The 20,152-nt window shown below is 38.5% G+C and overlaps 1 protein-coding gene across 7 annotated transcripts in view; it reads left to right on the top strand.

Moving 5' to 3' along the window:
- Nucleotides 1-20,152, top strand: part of SEMA3D (semaphorin 3D) — a 142,670-nt gene that overhangs the window by 73,265 nt on the left and 49,253 nt on the right. For all 7 annotated transcript variants that reach the window (XM_074827932.1, XM_074827931.1, XM_074827930.1 and 4 more), the window contains 5 exons: nucleotides 3,000-3,062; nucleotides 4,805-4,924; nucleotides 9,049-9,142; nucleotides 12,374-12,502; nucleotides 18,349-18,491. In XM_074827932.1, the coding sequence (XP_074684033.1) occupies nucleotides 3,000-3,062; nucleotides 4,805-4,924; nucleotides 9,049-9,142; nucleotides 12,374-12,502; nucleotides 18,349-18,491 (549 nt within the window). The remainder of the gene's footprint in view (nucleotides 1-2,999; nucleotides 3,063-4,804; nucleotides 4,925-9,048; nucleotides 9,143-12,373; nucleotides 12,503-18,348; nucleotides 18,492-20,152) is intronic.

Genomic DNA, 20,152 nt, shown 5'->3' with positions numbered 1-20,152 from the left:
TTTTTGAGGTTTTACTTTTTGAGGAATTTAGGAAAAAGATCTTGTTAAGATGTTACTATTGTGAATTCAGCATGTGAACTGAAAAAATTATGAAACAAAATGATGAATTTCAAAGCATCAAAATTTCATCTACAAGATTTTAATTATAAAAGAATCTACTGGAGCATCTTGTCTAACTTTTTGCATATCATGAAACTAAGTAGTTTTCTGAATAAAATATAATACTAAGACTTAGTTTCACCCCCTACATAAAAGCCAACACAAATGTATGTAAATAAGCTTATGCATGTAAAAATTCAGTAATACTATTTCACATGTCTGAAGTTACTTGTGTGTCAGTGTTTGAGGGAACCAGTCCGGTGGTACTGTTACACAGCATGTGATCTAATAAAAAATTAAGTTTATGCTTTCTTGCTCAGCACATTGGCTCATTATTTATTATACAATTTTCTTGACCTATTACAATTTAAAGCTGACAGTTTCTGGGAACCTCTCATTTCTCTTGTGGAAAGCAAATAAGTATCACTTTAACTCCCCCATATATAATTGCAAATTGATTTTAAAGTTGGATCACTTAGCTTCACTTTTCATTGTCCAATGTGGCCTTGTAAAATGCTAAATACTGAGGTTGTTGAGTAGCCAGAAAGTAAAACAATTGATTTTTCTGTGATAATTGTCTGTGGTCAATTATCATAGAGAAGGGGGAGTGTATATCTCAGCCTGACTGGTTCAGCTTGTATGACAAACACTTTTTCCCATGAAGGAGTCTGTACAGGAACTGTGGGTAGAGTCGAGCCCATTAATACATGGGATGTCTTCAAGCAGATGTCTTTGAATATAACTGGGCCTCCCAAATCAGGGGTCTGGTTCTTCTGTGTAGTTGACAAGGAGAATTGGGCATTTTCAAAAGCCTACAGAGGGACATCTTGTCTACCTAATTAGATGCCTAAACTGGCCAAAAATCTCCAAAACCCCACAAAGACCTCTAGCCTTCTCTGTTACTGATACAAGCATTCTGGGCAGAATTGGGCTTAAAGTGTATGTACAAGAGAGGTGAAGATCAGATCTCAGCTTAAGTCTCCTTGGCCAAATGTGTTCAGAGATCCATAATCTTATATTCCTCCAGCTGTTCCTTTTCATCAGCTTTTCTTCACCAGCACCTCTTAAACCTCAGCCCTCCTCCTTAACCCAATGGCACTTGTGCCAGACCAGTGCTGCAAGCTAGACTCATCCCACTCGGCCCAGGCAGAGACCAGATGAGTTCACTGGTACTACCTTCAGCTCTTCCCAACAGCTTTGCAATGTTCCCAATACTTTCCTCCATACTTTCTTGTACGCTGTGTAATCCAGACACACTGGCATGGTGGACTTCAGCCTGCAATTTCATACCTGGATGGTATCAACAACATCATTGTGAGAAAATGCTCTGGGAAAGTAAATTTGTGCTCTGGTGCTGAGATGTTGTTATACTGCCTTATCTCTGACTTTAAGTAAATATTGCAGTAAGGTTTAAGTAACTTAAAATACATTATCTTTGCTAAGAGCTTGTAATCAGAAAGATAAATTCACTTGAGAGGAAATTAATTTTCTTGCGGAAAGACAATACATCCATTTTCACTGGGAAGAGAAGAGGAAGAAGTGAAATAAAAAGGCTGTTTCCAGATTGAGAGGAACACTGTAGATTTTGGACACTGATAAAGCTCTTTGGCACACAGCACTCTTTGCTTTCCTTACCAGTGGGGGACTGAGCCTGTGCATGTGGCAAGCCACATCCTACAAGGTGCCAAAAGCTGGGTGAGCGAAAGGGAGTATTACAGCAGTTAACTCCTCTTGCATGTGGTTGAGTTGTGCATCCTTCCTTGATGATCATTTTTTTTCTAATGAATATTATAATAATTCTTTATTCCTATATATTTCACTATTTAAGATTTTATAAAGTGTGATTTGAGACTCAACACTACTCTAAAGCATCTGTGACTACTCATAGTCTGCATACTGGTTCCTGGGACTTAAAGCAATTTTCTAACCAATATTTGCTCAAAAGTTAGTGTGATTTGTTGTTGTTAATATTACTCATGAGAAATGACAATAGCTTTGTCTTGTCAAAAGAAGAAGGAAAAAAGATCCTTGTTCAGCATGGTGGTTCTGGAAGACTTGATATTTTGCTTCTATTTTGAATTTAATAGAATCAAACATGTAATCAATAATATCTATTTTTGACTGTTTAATTGAAATCAATGAGCCAGAAGCTGAGCTGTTGTTCATTGATATTTCTTCACTAACACAATTGGAGTTACAGAGGTTGATAGTAATTTGTCATCTGTCTCCATGTACACCAAAACCTAGTTTACAGTGCAGATGAAAGAAGAAGGAGAAACAATAATAATATATGCTACCATTTATGTAAGGTATTCGCCTCTAAACTTCTATGTCATTTTCTCAGTAAACTCAGTTACTGTTGATGGGTGACATTTTTAAACCGTGTGCTATTGATTTGTCAAATGTACTTTTTGTTCTACAAATTTCCCTTAAGCTACCTTTAGTCCTTTGAACAAAACTTCTTTTCATTTGAAAATTGGCAGTAAGAGCTAAGTATTTTTTTATAAAGGCTTTGCCAAGTTCACTGGACCAAATTCATCACAAATGTAATTTGCCTTATTTTGCAGGCAGTTTAGTTTCAGGATGATTTGGCTCATCATATTGTTGAGAAAAACACACAATTCATAATGGTGACAAGGTGTGCTAGCCAGATCAGCTAAGTACATTTTAAAAGTACGTATAACCAATGAAGAAATGAACAAAGAACAAGGGTTTTGATTTAAAAGCTCTTCACTTTTTGTAATGGACCCCTGTATTCAAAGTCATGTTAATTTTAATTTACATGCAAATTCCTTTAACGTGCATAAATCTGTTTTAACTGTTCATTCGAGGAAATAGTTAAACTAAAGTCATAGGACAATTTATAATATGATCTATGTCTTATTTTAACTTTGTTACAGATTTACTGGCCTGCAGCAAAAGAAAAGGTAGAATTATGCAAATTAGCTGGGAAAGATGCCTATGTAAGTATGGTATATATTTTTTATTATTGCTGAGAATATTGTATATCTGTGTATTTGTTTCTAAATGCACAAAATGGTTTAGTAAGTTGCTGTTACACTTTTTTTTCTGGAACTAATGAACTGTTTTTTCTTCATTTAAAACAATGCTTTACTTCTATTTTTTTCCTTAAATGTTAATGCTTCAAGAAAAAAAATATTCAATATTGCAAGCAGGAATCATGCTAAGCCATCCTTGTATGTAACAAATGCAGTTGAGAGATGAATGGACTTTCCTCTAAAATGTATCCCAGGCGATGCTCCCCTGAAATAATTTTTTTTTTTTCTCCTCAAACTGCTTCTTTTTTCCTGGGAATTTCCTGAATGTAACTTCATTATAATTCATTAATGAAACAGAGTAGCAGAGCAGAGTAGAAATTAACTTAATTTGCAGACATCTGCAGTTAAGATTAAAACAAAATCTCAGACTCATTAGCTTTTCCTTGGAACAACGTATCTTCTTTAGGAAGTCTATTTAGGAGGTGTATTTAAGGTACCTCCATATATACAATACAACTTTCATATCTCTTTTGCATAGCACAGATCACATCATGTGTCTAGAGCCCACTATAAAAGTAAATATTTCCCAGCTGTATAATAAAATTTCTTCCTTTTCTCTCCACAAATCTTGTGGTTTCTATCCAGCTTGTCTGTTACCAAGGTAGACTCCAGCTCAAAACACTCTCTCAGCTCTTTGCCTGAGGAATTTCAACTTTTCATGCTAACTTGTTGCTACCCTTACCATTGCAGCAGACAAAACCTAAACAACACCTCTGCTGAACACTGGGAAAATTCTGATACTGGTCTATATGGAGTATTTGTGCTGATCTATTTCTACACTAAGACAAAAGGAAAGGGAACAGAGAGGGGAATATTTGTTTTGAACATAGATCATAAATATCCTCTTTTTGCTTCCTGCATTGTCTCTGCAACTTGCCTCTCACTTAGGTGTAGGGTGGTAGCTTGAACGTATGAATACTACTTGTTTATTCTCTCCTAAGTATCTTGTTATATGTATATGTATTTATTTAATTTTGGGGAAGGCCTCAGCAAGCCTTTCCTAACACCCCATGTAGCACCCTTGCAGTGTGCAGCAGCTGCCTGTGCTACTTCCCAGCAAGGACCAAGCCCAGCTAGAGCCAGGACTGACCCGAGCATCCCATAGGACTCAGAAATGCCCAAATGAAAGTGACCAGTAAGATGTGGTTGGCGCAAAGAAAGCTCACTCGTACACAAAACATACCCTTGAAAGTATGCTGAAGTCTTTCAATTCACCACAATGATTTCTATTGTGTATTCTTTGGTGTTAAAGCATGTGCAGATCCCTGTATTGGGAGCAAAGTCAGGATGATTGGTAGCCAGACTAATCCAGTGGCTCTCCAACCTCTGCCCAGTTGTTGACAGTGGTTGTTTGCTGCAACACAGGCTGAGCAGATATCCTCCAAACTGTGCTGTAACCACATAGCTTCTCACGGCTGCAAGCACTATAGCAGAATTAGGCTTGCAAGTCTGATTGATGAACTGCCTAGTAGATAGCCACCACAAATTCATAGCTGTCACAACTTTGAACTATTTAGTAAACAGTCTCTGCTACAGTAGTTTTGAGTTTAAATACACCAATGCTAGGGCTATAACCTAGTACAATGTATAATGTGAAAGAGAAGAATAAACATGAAAGTTAACCTTTCTCTTTCTTTTCCCAATAGACAGAATGCGCCAATTTTATCAGGGTTCTTCAGCCCTACAACCGAACTCATGTTTATGTCTGTGGCACGGGAGCGTTTCACCCTCTCTGTGGATACATTGAACTTGGAACTCACAAAGAGGTAATTTAATTTCCTCACTAGTCTGACACGCCAAGCAATAACCCTCATCTTGTTTAGCATTCATCATAGATTGGAAAATACTATGCGAGTGTGTAAAAAATGAACTGACAGCAGCTTGCATAAATAACAGGATAAATGGTGGATTTTGCAGGTCAGGCGGGAACTCTTGTTCTCACATTTGATATGTGCATATCGCTTTTGAACAAAGAACTTTCCTCAGTAAAGCTTAATACACAAAGTTCTTCAGAATGACACTTTCATATGATTAACTAAGTGAAGAGAACATTTAACACAGATGTCTTGCTTTCTAGTAAGTCATTTCCGCACATATTTTCTGCTTACATACACACATACGCATGCACAGTTCAGGATGACACTGTGGTTCTATCTTTTAATGTATGTATACCCTTGGTCCACAGATGGTTTCCTATTCATTGTGCATGAGAGTAATACACAGTTTAAAACGGTCTCTGAGCCTGAGTCCAAGGTTGGCATCTCAGGACTTTGCAGATGGTTTGCAACCCTGTCGCTAAGTAGATGTTGGGTATCCTCCATCACTAGTGGCATATTCCTGAACTGAAGTTAGCAGCTGATTGGTCTTCATTTGCTGGTGACAAAGAAATCTCTATCCTAAGTGGTAAATGTTTGAGACCTAACCCCCACAACAGAAGAATTTTGGTGTTGTGTCAAGCAGCCACTTAGTACACAAGTCTCTTTTTAACTCCTATATGTATAGCACCTTGGCTATATTTATAACACTGGCTCTGTTCTCAGACAGTGTTGAGATGTGACATGTCGGCCACTTGCCTGTGGTGCAGGCTTCCTATGCTGCTGTAGAAATAGCTATCTCTTTTCTTTGGGTCTCAGTGAAGTTCTAGAATATAAGAAATGAGGTCTAATGCGATAAACTGAAATATGTACACATTGGAGTTATTCTGACATATGGAATCAAGGGCAGATGCTCACAGGAAAAAAAAAAAAAAAAAAAAAAAAGAGAAAAAAGTTATTAACACTTGCCCAGGCTGAGACCCATCATTATATTCCACACAATCTGTGGGTGGGTTGACCAGCCCAGAGGGGCTGTCTATGTTACAGAAAACCGAAGCTGCCTGCAATCTGTACAGTGGTGTTCTTTTCTAATAAGTCTTTAATGCTCCTAGTATTTTCTGGTATACACTGTGCAATTGGGCTTGCAATGAAATAATTTTGTAGGCATCTTTGCTCCAGTACTTTAAATATTCCAGTTGAAGCAACTGAAATTTTAGATCCCTTGTATCATGCTGGTTCCTTAGCCTGAATGATCAAATACACAGCTGAATTGAACAGAATATCTCTCAGCAAAAGTAAGACTCTGGTTTACCCCTGAGTCATTAGCAAGATACCTTATTCACTCTACTATTGCACCTTTAACTGCTTCATTTGTGAAAGTTTTTTTCCTCAGACATTATGAAGTTATGGATTTGGTCTGATTGTTCAGTCCAGCAGCCTGTTTAGGCAAGGGGTCTGTCTCAATTAGATGTGACCAATTACCTTATGAGAGGAAATGGAAGAAGAATCCTGGTATTGTATTTCCTAATCCCCTCACTGTCTCCCAGTTCTGCCTCTCCTGAATTCCTCCTGGTTGCTCAGCTGCAGTGGTAGGTTGGACAGTGTTCAGCACTACTTATGCCTCTTCTGATGGTGCATCTCTTCTACAGCTTCCTACTCAATTAAGAGCTTTGAATGGCATCAGGTATACTTTCCCTTTCCTTCTTGGACCCCAAACACCCTACAGCCACTCTTCTTGCACTGCCTCTCCAGATAAATGTGACAAGGCAGGAGGGTACTGAGGACAGACCCATTGACATGAGATTGACAGGCAGCTGAAAATGTGTCCTCGTTATAGGGACTGAAGCCGGGAGATCTATGTGGTAATTCAAAGCACTTTTATTGCAGATCTGTTCTTTTAGTCTTTTTTTTTTCCTTTTTTTTTTTTTTTTTTTTTTTTTTTTTTTGTAATCTATGGGTTATAAGAATAGGCAATAGATGTTTGGTAATTAGAAACCTCTACAGGAAGCTGTGGAATGCCTAGGAAAGCCAGGGCCTGAGATAGCCTCATGGAAGCTGTGGAACCAGCTCTGCTGACCTTTGAAAGCTGCCGGTGGATCTGCCCAGTGGTCTGCTGGCCACTGCCAGTGCTGTGAAAACAGAGAGGAAAACAGTGTGGATCAGGTGACTCAAAACCACAGCAGACACTGCTTTTGAAGCAGTACAAATCCCCTACGGATCACACAATTAAAGGGGATTAAAGTCCTAGTCTTGCTAATGCTGGAGTTGCTGCCAAAACTTCTCTTGGCTGGTGAAGAAGAGGCTTGGCCTGGTTGGTGCTGTTAGCCACAGCTCTCCAGGGGATGCTCTTTTCTTTGAAAGCTTTATCCAAAGTGAAAGCAGGAGGTTAATTCTGTGTGAATGCCTGGTAGTGTCCATTATTTTGTCTGGGTGAAGTCTGAAATATTTGATGTTGATCTATAAAGCCCTCAGTCCCTTGAGTACTGCTGGACTTGCAGACAGCCTCTTTGCATGTGATATGTCAAGGGTCCTCTGAGCAGCTCAGGACTGCACATCTTAGAAGAAAGGAGCATGGGACACTAACATAGTGTTGTCAGAAAAAAAAAAAAAGTTTAATTTTTGATTTAGTTTTGTCCTCGGTGTGCTCTGATCCACTTCAGTAGCCTGAGAATTTGGTTTACCTGATATCCCACAGGTTTGGGAAGATGACAAGGGTTGTTGTTTGATGATTAAATTCTGCTTTATATGAGCTAGGATTGCTGGAGGAAATGGAATTTATGTTCACAGATTGAAATTGATTTTTCTTTTCTCTTAAAGAGCTTAATTATTCAATATCCTAGGCTTTTGTCTTCTGAGCCTAGAGAGTTTAGGAGACACCTCAATGAAATAAAAACTTTTGTTCATTTATAATCTGATGTACATTAAGGTTGAATTGAATTAATATGTTGTGAAGTCTGATCCTATGTGTCCATCTTCAGGCATACTTAACTGTCATTTGTACTCTTCAGTCATCTTGCAAGACAGAGGTATAGAAACAAAGAATTACAATCACTTCACCCTTTTTGAAGTAATTGTTTAAATCATAAAGGTGTTTTGATTTTTTAAAAACTAGTTTAAAAAGTTATGTCTCTACATAGACATTAAACCTACAATGATTTGATTCCTGAACACTAGTGAGATTTTAAATATCACTGTAGGTAGGAGAGCATGTTAACAGCACTTCTGTAGGCAATCTCCCTTCTCTAACAGCAGCAGAATTCTGAAAATTAAGTCTCTATACTTGCAAAGACTTCACTGTACTCCACTGAGCAATCAATTTGCCTTCAGAAAGACTCACTATGGGTTTCAGGTTAAGTGTGCTTTTAGGAAACTAATGAAAGGAACGAGTAAAAGCATCTTTGTCGGCAGTTCAAAACTATAATAAAATTTCTAATTGATACTTACAACAGTTGAGTTGTTGATTGCCCATTGAAAACATCAGGAATAGTTTTTAAATAATTTCTTTTCTTTATCTTCCTCTATGCCCTTGTTCTGTGACCCAGGAATTAATCACACTGTATTTGGGAACTACAAGGAAGGATCCATTCTGATATCTCTTGTATCATTAGCCTTGTTAAAAATAACAAGAGAGAGCATATGCTGCTTTCATTTAAAAGGGGCTGAACTGTGTCTGCTGTAAACATTATTCAGCAGTCCCTGGAGAAATTTAGGAGTCAGCCAGAATCCCTCCTGGGTCTCCTGTTGCAACACAGTCTATCAGCACTTTCCCAAATAGAAGCCAGTGCCTTTTAAGTACAATCCAGCATTTAATTTGAGTAGAAATGAACAATGCGTCTTTTTTTCTGAAAATATTTTTTCTTTTTAGATTTGTTTGTCACTATAGAGTGAACAGGATATGTTAAAACAATGAGTAAAAAAAATCCAGATATAAAACAGAGACACGGGCTGTAAACATCAATGCTGAGACAGCTGCGTGATCTAACAGACCTTCACTTCATGTGTTAGCAGAACAGTCCGTCTAAGTGAGATTTTTCTCTGCAGCCACACCAGGATAATGAATATTTGTTTATTCTCAGGAAACGGTATTCCGGCTGGATACTCAGAACTTGGAGTCTGGCAGGTTGAAATGCCCTTTCGATCCTCAGCAGCCGTTTGCTTCAGTGATGGCAGGTAAGAAACCATCAGAGCCGGGTACTTCTCTCAGATGTGCAATGGCTTCGTATGTGAGCCTGGGGTCAGAGGCTCAGCAGATGTCATCACTGGAGCTCCTCTGGCGTTAGTTGTGTTTCCGATGCTGGTTTGTGCTCTCGGAGCTGAGGGAGCCATCAGTCTGCAGACACCAAAGAGCTGGAAACGCAGCAACACAAACAGAGACATTTGAGAAGCTGTGAAGCCTCTGCCAGTTGAGCAGGAACGCAGTTTCATCCTTACCCAGTCATTTCTCCTTTAAGAAGACAACAAAAAAAAACACACGGACAGACAACGTTTGAAGCACTTCTGGGCCTCTTTCTGCAATTATCAATATGTTCTGCCCTTTGAAGTCTGCTGACATCCACTATTTCCATAAATACATTTTTGAGGTTTCTATTTACTCGAGTAGCCACTTCTGAAGCTGGAAGCCTAGAAACAAGATAGTGCAATCTGCCTGCTGCGTGCATCACAGCACTGTGTGGTCTGACATTTGGTGCAGAGCAATGTCAGCTTGACCTCCGGATTTCAAATCACTATAAGAGCTACTTTTGTCATGGTTTGGTTCATAGCTTTGGACAATTTTCATTTAACTTGTCCGTCAAGCATATGAATGCAAGATAAGAGTGAAGCACCATGACGTTTTCATTTACAGCCAAAGAGCAGTGGTGACAATGCTTTGAAGTATCGGTCACTCTGTGTTATAAAAAGAATATGACTAATGCTCAGTCTTTATTCTCAGATAATAAGATAGATGATTTGTGATTCTGACCCAACAGATGGGGCAGGACTTCCTTTATTAAAAACAATAGATTAAAGCCAGAGCTTATTCTTCTCAGGGACCCCTAGTACTGTTTAATGACCGTGAAGTCTATTTTTAGAATGGTTTTCTAGAAACTTTAAGGTTTTTTTTCTTTTTCTTTTTTTTTAATGCAATAGAATTCCATGATTTATTATAGCGTTGGCTAATTTCAGTAGCACTCTAGTGCTTTGACTGCTCTATTACATCTTGAGAAATGAAGAAGCTGCTGTGTTTTAGCTAACTAAAACATGGACTTCAGTACAGAATAAGAATTTTCAAGCTAGATAAAATTAATGGTCAGGATATTCTAGTATCCCTTCTCTGATTGTGCCTGGTGTCAAGTGCTTTGCAATAATATACAAAGAGCATTGTAAAGAGTTACAGGCCTGACCAGAGAATGTGTTCTTGGCCTATCTTTTGATGATTACTTTATTCCCAAAAGTGCTAGGAGAGCAGTATAGCTCATGGATAAGATACTGTACTGGGATGCAGTTCCATCTCTGCCTCTGATGAGAACAGTAACCTTTGGCACGTCACTTCTCTCTGCCTGGTTTTATTTATCTGCTAACTAGTGATAAAGATTACTTATATCCTTCAGAAAACACTGAAGTTGGTTATATATACATGAGTTAGATAATATTTCTTTATATTTTCATTCACGTATGTAGGTTAATACAACTGTGTAATTTTAATTCTTTGTAGAAATGCATAATCTCTCTTTGAATTCTACACAGCATTTCACCCCAGGTAAATTCCACAGATAAATTTGAAAAGCTAGTCTTTTTGACTGAAAAATCACCTGCTCATCATCTGTCTTCTATTACAAATTACCACTCACCAATACTGTTCTGGACATAACTGGAACTTGGAATGAGGGATACCAAAAACCAAGAGAAGTGCTGAAAACCTTGTCAGCAGAGCTTAAGCAATGATGGAGAATTTCTCTTAGCCCTTCAGATTTATCGATCACTGAGTGCCTGTCAGTTAGCAAACACCAATTACCCTGCTCATTCCTCATTATGACAAATACCTTTCAGAATGTACTATTGTTTCTTTACAAAGGCGACATGCTGTCTGAAAGATGTGCTTTCCAATACTGTCATGGAAATAATACATAAGTAACAATAATAATGAGGTAAAAAGAAAGCTGGTAGATCTTTTTTGGCCAAATAAAGTGCTTGTGGATCATGGATTGTGGTTTTGTTGTTTTTTTTTTTTTTTTTTTTCCCTTGATCTTATTTTTTTAAGTGCATTTACATCTCTTGCAAATGAAAACACAAATGTCTGTGTTGAATGCTATTTATTCTGCATTCACTCTCAACAAAGGACTTGTCTCTAAAAGATCTTGTGAAATATTTCCACCCAGAGTATCAGAAAACCTGGAGAAGGAACTCCTGGAAGGGGAATTTTATGTATCATATAGCTATTTATATGATTATCGTTTATGAACATGAACCTTTTCTTTTTGACAAACTTCAGGAATTTATTGTTGCAAGTCATTAAACAAAACCCAATTCCTTCAACCAATAAAGCTATCTGGTTCTTTTGCAGGAAAAAAAAAGGAATTGTAAAATGGTCTATGCAGTAAAAAAAATTCATAGTTATACTCTGCTTCTTTTTTAGAAAAGTACTGAGATCTGAAGAAAGACAGACAATATTGCACAGTTCTTAAGGCTGTGAAGTTTTGCATTGCTGACAAAGCTGGCAGAAAACTAAATAGTAACTGCAATTGCAGCAGGCACAATCTACTGTATTATAGATATATTTTCCTTGTGAGACAAATTCTGGCTGACTTATTCAAGCAAGATGTCCCATTTATTTTAGTGGAACTACTCACTGTGTTAAAATGATCATGATTTGGGTCTGCAGCCATATTCCTAACATTAACACATTACATAGTTGAGAATTCCTAGGTGCCTAAATTCCTCTTTGTGTGAATGAAGTGTTGGACAGAGATCTCTACACCAGGAAAGGGCCGAGCAGCAAAGTTCCCTCAGTGAAGCATCCATCATGTTTACTAGCTCAAGCCCAGGAGCAGCAAAGCCACCAGGGCCATGGCAAGCCTGGGACACAAGAGGTAGCTTGAATGAGCTCATGGGGCTGGGTGCTCAGATCAAATACACCTTCATACCCTTAAGAGCCCAGCACCCACTTTTCTGAGTGCCTAAAAGAACTGAAAATTAGACTTGGATTCCTTTCCTTCTCAGGCATATAATTACAAATATTACCCTCATTTAAATGTAAGTAACTTCACAGAACCAAAAGTTGATTAAAATATAAGCCAATAATACTTTAAAACATTAGATTAGTTCATAGGCCAGTTAAACACGGGTGTTGTTCACCCAACAAAAAACAGTTTTAATTTTGTTTACTCCACATCTGTAAAAACCCTATTTCTTTTTCATTTGCAGATGAGTATCTTTATGCTGGAACTGCTTCTGATTTCCTTGGCAAAGACACTGCTCTAACACGTTCTCTGGGCCCTTCTCACGACCACCATTACATCAGAACTGACATTTCTGAACATTACTGGCTTACTGGTAAGATCCCAAACATATGCTGTTGTCATCTGCATTGTCCCTGCCTCTCTGAAGTTAATAGCCCCTTTCTTATATAAATATATGTCCAGTAACTATAAATACAGATACTGTATCATGGTATCTTTGGATTACGTAGGCTTTTTTTAAAAAAGCTCAGTGGAACAAAAATGCACTTGAGAAAAGTCACAGAGGTGGAAATGCTAATTAAGGAAAGAGTAGGAGCGTAGGACCTAATCATTCTTTTCGTCTTTACTCATGACTTAAATGCTTCTATTTCCAGTCTTGTTGGAATAAGTTTTTTTAAACCCTTTTCCCAATCACTTGCTAAAAGCTGTTCCCTACAGCATGTTGAAATGACAGACTAGAAATTCCTTGTTTTTAGGTAGGAGGTCTTTTTTTTTTTTTTTTTCCTTTTCTGAGGGGGAAAAATACCCTTTGTTGCTGTGAGGATCATTTTAAAACCACTAAGGGCACCCTAAAATAGCTTCCCAAGCAAAACACTGCTTTCTCTTGCCCGTTAAAAAACATTCTGAGCTAGTAAACCCTCTAAAAAACTAGATGCATTTACACCCAGCCAGTCTGAAACCACACACAGAGTGACATGGAAAACTTTGCTCACAAGCTAACTCTGCTCAATTAAAGCATCCCCCTTTTAGCCATCAACTGTCTTTAAAGATGTGGCAACACTGGCCCTGATTCAGGATGCCTGTGTAACTATTATGGGTGCATTGTAAAGCCAGGGCTTGCTGACCACAGGGTTAAGTTGTCTTCCCAGCAGACAACTTCTGAAAGGGATAATTTTGCCTCTTAACTCTTTGAGACCTCAACAAGAGGAAATGTTCTTTTTTATTATTTTTTTCCCTCCCCCTTTTCTCCCTTCTTGTAAGCTGTTGCCTTACATTTCTATCTAGATGTAACTCCATAACCTCAGGATTTCTGCTGCAAGATAAGGAGAAAAGGAGAAGCCACTCAAAGTCATTTTACTGCTCCAGATCAGAGCAGTCCTTTGGATAGATAGAAAAATCTCACATCTGACTCTGCTGACCTATCCCACTTTCATCACCTGTGCTCAAATCCTTTCTTGTCCCACCTCTCCTATCTCCTGTCTCTCATTTGTACACGTCCCTTGTGCAGTGTAGACCAAAAATGAGCTGTAGGCGATGTGGACCAGGAGGGGTCCTTCCAGCAGGCAGTTCTCTAACTGTAACTAACTGTGCAACTGAATATCCAGTTTTATTTCTGGCAGCCTGTTGATGCTTACCATGGAAAGGCAGTTGGGGTAGTCACTTTCCTAAGGGATGCTATAATATCCTAAAAGGAAAGATTTACTGCAGTTTGGTCCTGAGGAGCATCTGGTGTTATCGTTAGTATAGATCCACCTTGATGAGCATTACAGGGTTCAGTTCCCAGCCCAAAAGAACTTATAGCTTAAACATTTCTTTATGCTATTAATGTTTCTTCATGAGCACTCTGAGGCAAGAGAACAGTACAAGAACATGGAATAAACTAAAGGTTTGAGAACTGTTTATGTGGTTTAGTTTGGAGGCTGGGTGGGGGGGTCTGCCTTTCTTCTTTCTTATAGATTGATTCATGTTTTATTCTGTTTTCACTTAAAGTGCCTGTATTTGTGAAAGTTTTCTAAGTAGAATAATATATTAATATGTCTGGGTTTGAAAAACAGCATTAGTGTGCTAGACTGTGACGTGAAAATTACCCCACACTATATAAACACTGAAGACCCCATATATTCTTCAGGTTTACCTTGTTTCCAGCCATATAAAAAACTACAGCCACACTCTGTTTAAGACTTCACATACACAATCCATGCAGTGTTATACTAAGAGGCATAGATATAAACTAGGTGCTTTTAATATTCTGAAACAATCCTTTTAAGGTTGGAGAAAATTTTGAGTGAAACTCTATATGATGGGATCATTTCTGCTTAAGCCGTAGGAAAGCCAATATATTTCTAGTTTATTGTGTAACATTACTAATTACATACATTTGTGCTTTCAGCCGATATTGGTATAAAGAAAATATTTACTTGATTTCAGGTTTAAAACTCCCATCTCATCTAAATCCCCTCTTCCCTAAATCTACCACCCATTTACCAAGCATGTGTTAGACCTCCAGGAAAAGTTGTACATACTTGAGTAATTGTACAATTAGCAATAAATGATTTCCAGGCATGACTTATGTTTTACTTAGGATAAGCATAAAGTGTATAACTTGTTTTTTTCCAGAGGGCTGAGGAAGTTTTGCTATAATGCACCTTAATATTTTAAAAGTTTAGCCTTACTCTGTTTCTGAAAACAGGATTATCCTTTCCTGAGGGAAGGGAGGGAAAGACAAAGCACAAGGGAAGAATGCGTAGGATACCTTCCAGTTCCTTGCAGGGCATCTCTATCTTGACTAATTAAGACATGTCTTAATCTCAATGACTGAATAGCAGCTCCACAAAGGAGAAGGGAGGAAGGCAGCTAATCTTTCCCATGACTCATGCTCACACAGGCTCATACTCCTGCACATGGTGGCACTGAAGACAGAGGGGATGCTGCCTCTGCTCAGACTTCAGCCCTTCTCCTGCAGAGCTGAAGAATAAGGAACTTCCACAGCCGCTGACCGGATCTGCCTCACCTGTGGCCGGGGCAGAGAATAAGGCACGTGGGGCTGGTGGCCCCGCTCTGGATGGCAAAGCCACCCTCTGGAACCGAGTCTGCCCCCCACCAGCCAAGCAGGCAGAGGAGGGCATCCCTTGGTGGGATACCAGAGCCCTAAACAGCTGCACATTCCTCCCTCCTGTATAGGAAGCTAAAGCCATAGTTGGAATGAGTGCTTCCCTACATTACATTAATCTTTTTAAAAAAATCTTTTTTTCATTGCAATTTAGTTGTCTTCACCAGGGCAAAGACTTTCAGGCAATGACTTCTTTATATCCTGAGAACTTTGGATGGGATTCAGCTCACTTAGCTGTAAAAGGCAAAAGTTATCATCCTGTCTGAGCTCAGTCGTTTCAGTTGTCTTTGTCTGTAATTTACAGAGAGAGGTGACACTTCCAGAGGGTGACTCACCCCACCTATTGTAGGAATCTGTCTTAAAATAGGATTATTCATTGTCACTTTTTGACTGGTGTCCCTCCCTGAGAGAGGACCTGGATGAGTATAGGTTAGGAGCTTGACTTCGAGACAGTTAAAGGTAAATGAGGTGAGCACTATCCTTCGCATTTTATCATGCCACATGTTTCTGGCAACCCAATTACAAAGAGCTGATGCCTCCCACTGGTTTGGGCTGTTTTTTCATTTCTTCATGTTCTGGGATTTGCTACTCATTTTCTGTCCTCGTTTTCTGAGCCTAATGAGTCTTACTTCTCTGTAGGTCTTGCTAAGACATGCACAGTTGCACTGTTTAAAACTACTGCTGGTGTTGGAAGAGTGTGAGAGCCAGCAGGTAACCAAAAGCAAACCCAGCGGTTTTGGTTTTGCTAGGTGTAGGTGAAGGGCTAGGTGTAACAGCTCTTCCCACTAGGCCACAAGAGCATGTTTAAAAAAGCACAACCAACACCTGGATTTATTGTACCATCTATTGTCAGAGCTTGTGATGCCTTTAATCCCCTGCTTTGTTACATACAATCTAGCCATGAAATTAATATGTGGGAAAACCTTCTATTGAAGCAATTGTGGGGACAACTGTGTGTATGGGAAAACAGACAGTGGTTTAAAATCGTCATCATGTAATTTGTTTCCCATGCAAAAAATCCAAAAACAATTTACCGTTGATTTAAACGCACTTTTCTATGTTGTATGGATGGATTACAAAAGATGAGACAAAGATCTCACTTTCAAACATAATATGCTTCTCAGATCGTGATCTCTTTCATTAAATTGTTTTCAGTCTCTTTGTCTCCATATCTTTTACAATGTATTTTTGTTTGGATTTAACTTTGAACTTCAGTGTTTTCAATTGTGATTTAAAATCATTAAATATTTGTGTTCCCTTAATTTGTTAGAGATTCTTCTAAATCTGTTCCAGGAATTGGTATTGAGATATTTGTTTTTGCATTTGGCTTGCCAAGTAAAGCAATGAAATTTAATTTAAAAAAAACATATATTCAGAGTTTTGTTCTGTGAATGTGGGTTAAAAAAATTTATGTGAAATTCAAAAGCATGCTATAGAAGTATTTCACAGGTTTTCCTATTAAATGGCTATTTAGCTAACCGCATATTTAAGAAACCATACTGGAAGCGTATTTATGTATTTATTCACGCTTAGAGATCTAATCTTCAAAGTAACATTACAGGCCCTGAGGGGTAATTGAATATTTTCTTTAGGCTCATTCTGAAATCTTAACAAATTTATAGAGCTTGATGCCTGCATAATTTCATTTTTCTGCTGACGCCATTCTCTAGTGTCAGAAAGGTTTAAAATGAAAGCAGCACTGTGGCTGTTTTGACCCATAAATTTACTCTTCTGTCATGAAGGTGCACATTCAGCACTTAAACACATCCCATTTTGTCTCAAGCCTTCAACTGTGCAGTTTTGAATCAAGGACCCTCTTTGTGTCTTGTGTGTACTGTGGAGTTCATGGCGAAAATTCCTCAAGGCTAATGTAAAGTAACAATCATTATAAAAAGGACAGAGGCATGAAGACACATTAAAATCTCATGATAGTGTTCCCCATATATCGTCAGTGTTCTCTGTTTACTCTACCATCTTACACCATCCTCCTTACTGCTTTCTACTACCGCCTGCCTGCTATGGGGGACAAAGACTGTGTATTTTACTGCTGAAAGAATGTATTTTAGAGTCAAGGGTCTCTTTGCACCATATTTGTATAACCACTTCTGTTTAAAGGAAAACATCATTGATCCAAGTGCCTCAGAAGAGCTCATCTATTGTAACACATTGGGGAATGTCTTAAAAATCACTTTCCCAAGTGTCTGGTTCACTTGTGCAAGACAGTGTTGTTGCCAGCTCTGCTGCAGTCAGGGAACCCTGGAATTAATTTGATTTCTGGTTTTAGTGCAAAATTTAAAGAAGAATAAAACAAACCCAAAGCCAAAACAAAAACAAAACCCCACAGTGAGCAGGTAGAGCAGGACTGGAGATCATGGATGAGATAGCTGAGGAAGACAGTGAAGGATATGTATTAAATTCTTGGCCCAATAACCATGCCTCTAAAAAACAGGCAGAGACACCCATCTTGCACTGGCAGAGACCAGAAGTAATGTAATGGCTCAGCATGTCAAGGCAAGGCATGATGTAGCATTTCTTGCAAAAAGCAGTTTTAAATAACCCAAACAGACTGTTATGTTGATATAACTAATCTGTTTTCATGTACAACAAGGAACTGTGTCCTTAAGACTAACCAGTCAGTTGTGGAGTTTGGTATGCTAAATCCCAGCATGACACTGGGAGTTGTGGAGTTTGGTATGCTAAATCCCAGCATGGCACTGTACTGGATTTGGTAAATATAGTCAGTAAGATTGTTATAGCACAGGTATGTAGAAACTTCTGACTTAGGAAAGCTATCTTTTATAGCGAATTCTTAATCCCACAGATCAGTAAAGAATCTTTTATTCCTTTGTAAGCTATCTCTAGTATGTACTCATCTTTATGCAAGTGATATACAAAATATATACAAAAGCATCACACTGAGAATAAATATTTCAGAATCTATGGTGGCTTTCTCTTGGAGTTAGTAAGAAATTTGCCACTACATGTCTATACAGTGATATTTTTATTTCACTAGAAGATGCAACATAAATGCAGATATTGAAGCAAAAATTTAGTAGCAGGTATTAAGACCTGTCTTCAGATTTTTAAAACCATTTTTTGTAAACTTCTAGGAGCAAAATTCATTGGAACTTTTCCCATCCCGGACACCTATAACCCAGATGATGACAAAATCTACTTCTTTTTTCGAGAAATATCGCAAGATAGTGGCACGTCTGACAAGACAATCCTTTCCCGAGTTGGGAGAGTTTGTAAGGTGAGGACTCTATCTTTTTATTTTATTTAAAGGGAGAAAAACTGTTTGGTTTGTTTCTTTGAGAAATCTGTTTTCCCCTTCAGATCAGAAGGAAATAATGTTGCTACCCAGTGAGCCATCATAGTAATTTTTCTGAACATAGGTTACTAATGACATCTGAAATTTACTCATCTGAAAAATAGACTTGATATTGACTGTGTACGTGTTTTTAAAAAGCTAATATACTTATAAATTACAATCCTGTGTCTAAACGATAATGTATTGACCTTCAGATATGCAACAGTGACTTGCTTTGTTTCATAAGCTTTAAGTGAGGACTGACTTGTTGAAGTGTACACAATGGCAAGGTATTTGGGTTTTTGTGGAAAGTGCCCACTGAATGGAGGGATATACAATCCCTTCAGTCTAGCTCAGTATGTCATTCCTGGGCACTACTAAGAACTGCGGTCAGTCATTTGTTTCTGCACATTCCTGATAATCAGTTAGGGTGAGGGGAGGCTAGAAATGTATATCATTTCTGAGCTACACCCACATCTGCCTGGAGGTTTCCTCCCCTGGGAAGAAGTGCAGTCCTTGACCTGTTGACCAGGAGGAACCAGACCCCAGGTCTGCTGCAGTGTGAAAAGTTTCATTTGGTTGGTGCCTGACCTCTTTTAGATCATTACTCCCTTCACTTTCTCTTTTCATTAAGCTTGGTTTTGCCCCTTAGAAAAGATTTCTCCCCCTGTGGTATTCATAATGCAGACCCAGATTTTCATGAGCTGCACTCTTTTTGAAGAAGCATCTCTGTCAAGGACAGAAGCCTCCTCAAAAGGTAATGAGAAGATAAAACAATTCCTGCATATGAAGAGAGCAGTCAGTGTCCAGTTTGCTGTTTAACAGCCTGCTGGTTTTGCTAAGGTCTTCTTCTCACTACAGCAGAAGCTGTAGAAGCTTCCCACTACAGCAGAAGCTATTGACTTCTGTGTCAGATATACTCTTTCCCCACTCCTTTGTCCCATAATACTCTAGGAACTGAAGCAGTCAGTGTAAGTTCTCCCATCCTGTCCTTAGATCTTCAGTGAATCCAGGTACCCAGGAGTCACTGGTAAAAGTCAGGAAAATGGGACTTTAAAGTTGTCTTCATATTAGTAAATATAAGCTTTGAGCAAATGTTTATCTCGTGATGAACTAGGTATCAGCAACACCATCACAGCAGTCACACAAGTAGGTACATTTCTGTGATGTTTTGTTCAGAAGCTTTCATTTACTTACATTTTCTGAGCAATGTGACTGCTGGCAGTGAAAATTATCTTCTTAAGAAGCTTGAAAATTAGTAAACAAAATAATTTATGACCTGAAGTGTCTAGAAGAAGACACATCTTACATACAGCTAATGGGCACACACTGAAAAATGAAGAGTGGACATGCGTATGTAAATCTACAACTGCTCTGCAGTCCAGCATACTCCTAACTCCAGTTGAGATTTCAGTGACCACATCCATTTCACACTTCGGTCCTTGAGATAAAATGTTAAGAAAACAAAATACTCATTCATAAATCAGTTCTCTAGCAGGTTTTTAGCCAGACAAAAGAATGGATAATCTTTAGTTGGGTATTTCACAGCAGTGTGATTAATGGCAGAATGGAAACGCTAACATATATGATTTGCTGCTAGACAT

Source organism: Strix aluco, chromosome 5 (genome assembly GCF_031877795.1).
Source record: "Strix aluco isolate bStrAlu1 chromosome 5, bStrAlu1.hap1, whole genome shotgun sequence".
In the NCBI taxonomy this organism is placed as follows: domain Eukaryota; kingdom Metazoa; phylum Chordata; class Aves; order Strigiformes; family Strigidae; genus Strix; species Strix aluco.
Note: the sequence above shows the minus strand (reverse complement) of the source record. Positions and strands in the feature narration are given on the sequence as shown.